At 38.6% G+C, this 5,428-nt stretch overlaps 1 protein-coding gene across 3 annotated transcripts in view; it reads left to right on the top strand.

Moving 5' to 3' along the window:
- The first annotated feature begins 2,387 nt into the window (after positions 1-2,387).
- Positions 2,388-5,428, top strand: part of LOC101847677 (glutathione hydrolase 1 proenzyme) — a 28,333-nt gene continuing 25,292 nt past the window's right edge. Inside the window, exon 1 of one of the 3 annotated variants that reach the window (XM_005105228.1) lies at positions 2,388-2,465. In XM_005105228.1, coding sequence (XP_005105285.1) covers positions 2,452-2,465 — 14 coding nt within the window. In that variant the 5' untranslated portion in view covers positions 2,388-2,451. The other 2 variants (XM_013086363.1, XM_005105229.2) reach the window with 2 other exon arrangements.

Genomic DNA, 5,428 nt, shown 5'->3' with positions numbered 1-5,428 from the left:
GACACACACACACACACACACACACACACACACACACACACACACACACACACACACACACTTGAACGCACGCACCCACCTATGCACACATAATCTCTCACACATTCTCTCTTCCACACAAAATACACAGCCATACATTGATGATGACACCACAAACAGACACACAGTCACAAGCCCTGTATAATTATCAAATAATGATTCAGATAGATGCAGAATTAGTCTTCTGACAGTAGTCCGATGGTATACTACTGGTGTAACATGCTTTAAAGGCCGTTTAAATGTTTTTCTAAAAAGTAAGAGTTAACTGGATGACAAGAAAAAGGACCATGTGATCTTTCTTACTTACATTGCAGTAAAAGTAGTAGTACTGCAGAATCTAGGACACTTAACCTCTAATCTTGATCTCCCAGATTCCATACCCTTTTAGAATAACTTTAGTTATATTGTTTGATTGGGGATGGCAAAAGGGGATCAATAGTATCGCAAACTCATCCTTACCAAAGACAGATTTTCAGAAGTAGATGCCACCTCCTAAGAAGCAAATCTCTTTTGACCGAAAAGCTTCCAAATGTAACAAACGCACTCGTAGTTTTATTGGTTCTTGTTTATTCAAAACATTCGTCTATTTCGATAAAGCTGTCAATGTTATGCTGAATCATACTTAATTAACACAACGTCAAGTTATGCGAGATCACACAAGAACTCTGGCGCAAACGTGACTTCCTTCTTCGTTTCTCTTATACAATAACCACATAATCTTGTCTGAATCGGGAACAGGTTATGGCGTACTAGTAGGCACTGGTAGTGGTGCTTGGGTGGGGAGGAAAGGGGGGGGGGTTCCTAATATCTGCAGAAGCGTGAAAGTCAAATATTAAGTAGTGTAGACATTAATTAATTATACAGCAAGTTCATTTTGCTTGACACGTGTAGAAATCTTATTTGTCCATCCAATGGCGGTGGGTGGACCAAAATTTGGGTGGGGCTTTGGTTGCTTCCATTCCTTTAACCACAAAATAGCAAGCAATAAGAACAAAACAATGATGGTTTTTCTATACTTAAGGCGAGCCACGACGTTTTGAGAACCATTCAAATGAGAAGAGCCACCTTTGTCTTCCATCTCTTTGCTCTAACTAATTCTTTTGGATGGTGGGGACGAAGCAGTTTCCCCTCCAAATTTCTCTAATTAATTTTCATCTGATAAAAAGTTGCACTAAAAGTGGTTCAATGTGATTTATAACAGTTAAATCTCAGCGGCACAAACACAAACATGCACATACAGCGCTGCAAAATATTCAGTCTATGAGCTGGTTGACGAAAGTAGAACGCACCTAACAAAGATCAAATGAGCGCATAGGCAACTGTGTTACCAAAGATTCTCTACTACACGATCTTTGGTATTACTAGGGGAAAATGTGTCATAAACTTTCACCCCATTGTGAAGGGTAGGAGAGCGTGATCCTTTAGTACAGTGCTATTTTTTTCAAATCTTCTACCTTTTTACAAGAAGAGTTTCATTAAGGAAGGACCGTCGGAATGGACTCATCCTTTTCTGATCTCTAAAGAGACATCTGACTGGTTGTTAGACTACTATAGTTGTAAGCGGTGACAACAGTGACTAAATAAACGAGCAAGTCGCCAAGTTGATCACCCAATTGTGTACAATTATAACTGCTTATTTTAACAAGTTTCATTTACTTTGGAATAAAGTTGGGGCGGGGGTAGGGGGTTCCGCCGGTGACCCCTTCACTACCCACCGCCACTGTGTCCAATAAAACTTTGAAACAGAAACAACTTAGAGCTAATATTGCATCTACAAAATAATGACACGGTCCTTTTTAGCATAATAATAGGTCTTGATGATTAAGAAAGACTGAAAGTTGAAGCGTTCAAACCTACAGTGCAACCTGTCCACTACTCCTTTGATAAATGTTTCACAAGCTGAAAAGACTCATGTTCTTGTTCTTGTTCTTGTTTTTGTGCTTGTTCTTGTTTTTGTTCTTTTTCTTCTTCTTTGTGGAAGTAGTAGTAGTAGTAGTAGTAGTAGTAGTAGTAGTAGTAGTAGTAGTAGTAGTAATATGTAGCATTAACGCCATATCAATCTGGCCCACAACACTGTAATAACGAAATCTTATCTTATTCGGATTTGAATGTTCTCCAAAAAAGATAAACAGGGTTGACCTTTCGTGATTTAAAAAAATGTAAGAGTGGAGTTTGTATTAACTTAGAAAAGTCTGACGAGAATGCGCTCTGCCATAATGAAGATTCTGCAAAATAATCAGAAGGGCATTGGATACGTGTCAATGCTACTTAACGTAAAGGTCGTCTTCTGTGTCGTGCACAGGGCTTGATTTGACACGTCTTTTTAAAGCCTTACATCATGCCCGCTTAGTCGGTTTGAGAGCTTTTGTTTCTGTTACGAGATTGGACATTTCATGTTTTAGTTTCACCGAGATGATGCAATCCAGGTATAGTCTAGTTATATTTCTTTTCTTTCTTTGAATGTTTGATTTAGATAAGTTATTGAATATGTATTAAGAAAAGACATTTCAATCATTTCACAAGACAGAAGGAGAGCAAATGTTTAAGATTCGAGAAAATCGGGTCAAATTTCCAACTAAACACTTGAGATACGAGAAGGTCTAACTAAGGTTGATGGATTATTTGACACAAATGCAAGCAAATGCTGATGTGATCCGTTTTCATTCTTATTCGTCCATTTGGCCTTTTACGGAATGCCATAATTTTATCCAAAAAAAGAGGAAACATTTACTTCTTTTGTCAGTGGTCAAGGTTTCCGTAAAGCGCATTTTGTTTTCATTAGCTCTGGTCAGAAAGGAGACCAGCATCATTTCAATTTTACAATGTTCAGCTGGTATTCTGTTTTATAATAACATTTAATTACAACGTATAATTTTTGCTTACTACATTCCACAATAAATGCATACTGCGATGTAGTATTAGAGTAGATATTAGTATTTTAAACGGTGGTAACGAGGTTCTAATTTAACTGTCTTTTTATACATAATTAATTGTGGCAACTCTTTTTTCTATTGGCGCCTTGGTCTAGATAGGCACTCAACCTCAGGTGTACTTTGATGTTTAAGTGTGCTGGACGACTTGATCTCCAATAACACATGCTTAGAAATGGGTGTTGTTTTTTTAAGAAAAGATTTTAGGGATCAGTAGCTGCGAGATTAAGTCATAACCCCAACGACATATTTCTGATGAATGGACGAGAGACAAGGTACACCCTTTCATACCCTAACAAAGAAAAGGACATAGCTGAAGAAAGTGAACATAATTTCGAGTCTACACATTGTATAACTAGAACGCAGGTAGGAACGCTATTAAGGGTCAGTCAAGATTCCGCGCGCCTTCGTCTCCTGAATATCTGCCTGGCAGGTCACGTCTGTCTGTACAGCATAACAAAAGGGCCGGAGGTCTCCCGAATTAATTTAGCAGGAGTCAGAGTGACAAACGAGCTGTAGTTGCTCGGCTCGGTTTCTTGTCGTCTCTTTGTTTTGGCTCGTTACCAGCATGTAAGTTCGTTGCTTTATGGTCTAGTATGTTTGGACTCTTTTAGAGATACCAACATGCAAGTTCGTTGTTTTATGATCTAGTAACTATTAATCTCCAGGAATTAGAATCGCGCGCTCCCTTCGGCTGACAACCATTAGAAGTTGTTCACTACATATTTGCAGTATAAGCTCTTATCTACGAGTTTGCATGACAAATTCTTCTCAGGATTTTTGTGTGGTAAGTGGTAAGTGTGTGAAATAAGACCTCCCCCCTTTTTTCTTTGGAGGGGGGGGGGGTATTTTAAAATTATGTCTGCAACGATAGCTGTCTTAGACTCTCAAAGTAAGTGCTGTACTTTTTGCTGCAATGCAAATATCTTAACTGAACATTTATTCGCTTATTACGTGAAGGTCTGTTGGAGTACTTGTACTCGTAGTTCCATTTTAATGAAGAATGCAGTTCGGAAGTGTGCACTTTGAACTCTTAATTTTTTTAATTGGCAAGGTATTATAAATGTTATAATTTCGTGTTCAGTTTTTTTTCCGTTCTTAAAATTGTATTAAAAAACCATAATATTTTATTCTTACCCTGCTTTTTTGGCGGTTGCTGTTTTGTAAAAGAAATAAATAGAAGTAACAGAGAAGAGAATTCTGGTATTTCATTGTCTAAACATAATTAAGATGTACTTAATGAAGGTGTGTAAGACTCTCGCAATGTGTACACGGCTGTATGTGACAAATACAATGTTGGTTTTTAGATGCTAGTCCACTTGACAGTCTACCCGTACTGCGTCAGTTCGACATGGTTTGGGTTTGGATTAGAATTGGACCTACACTACACGTAGGGTTATGGTAAGGATTAGGGTAAGTGTTAGGGTTAGGGTTAGGGTTAGGGTTAGGGTTATGGTTAATGTTAGTGTTAGGGTTAGGGTTCGGGTTAGGGTTAGGATTAGGATTTAGGTAAGCCTTAAGGTTAGGGGGTGGGGGGGCGGGGCAATTAAAAAAAAACATTCTGACTGGTCCAGTGGTAGGCCGTCAAGCAGAACAAAAGCAACGCATTAAATCTTTAAAGGAACAGTCGCCGAGTTTTGTTCAGCTTTCGCTTCTCCTGACGTTGCTGTTTCATACTAAGAAAGTGGAGGGTTACTTTGGGGTGAGGGGGTGTTCTTGTTTTGGTTCATCGCCATTTGTAGTTCAGCTGGGCGTAGTATAATATGGTAATTAAATACAAGACATAATTGGAAGTTCTGATGCTCTGCACATTCTGTTACTTTAGCGTCTCCAAAGACGTTCTTTGGCGTCTTATATTTAGCTGACAAGACAGAAATTACTAAACAGCAACATCTTTAAAAGAGAGCTGTTTTTGGTTGCCATGCAGCCTTAAATTATAAATGAATTACAATGTGATGAGGACATCAGCTCTGCGGTTTGAGTAGCTGGTTGGCAGGTGCTCTGGTATGGTTTTGTCCTTTCCTATCAAGCATCTATCGTCCCTATCTCATCTCCTTCTTATCTTTGTATTTAATTCACCAGTAACACCTCTAATCTTCAGCGTTTGTGACCTACTTCTGTTGCAAGTACCGTAAAACTCTTACTAATATTTATTTTCGATTTGAACCTTGGCTTTCGAAAGTTAGTGTAATTGTATTCAGATAAAACGCACCTGCCCGTAGTACCGAAAGGAATGCAACTTCGTGTATTTTTACTTTTACCTCCCTTTCACAAAGACCAGGTCAACATGAACTATGTCAAATGTCAGTGTGATTGGTTTGCTGTCTTAATGGCGTGTGATCTGGTCTGGTTTGCTAGGCCTACGTCTTTCTATTCAAACATATTCGTATTATCTTCCCACCATCTTTTTTTTGCATGTTGCATTGTATGTTCTCTCTCTCTCTCTCTCTCTCGCTCTC

This window comes from Aplysia californica, unplaced genomic scaffold (assembly GCF_000002075.1).
Source record: "Aplysia californica isolate F4 #8 unplaced genomic scaffold, AplCal3.0 scaffold00459, whole genome shotgun sequence".
Classification (NCBI taxonomy): Eukaryota; Metazoa; Mollusca; class Gastropoda; order Aplysiida; family Aplysiidae; genus Aplysia; species Aplysia californica.
The sequence above is the reverse complement of the archived record's forward strand: the minus strand, read 5'-3'. Positions and strand labels throughout refer to the sequence as shown.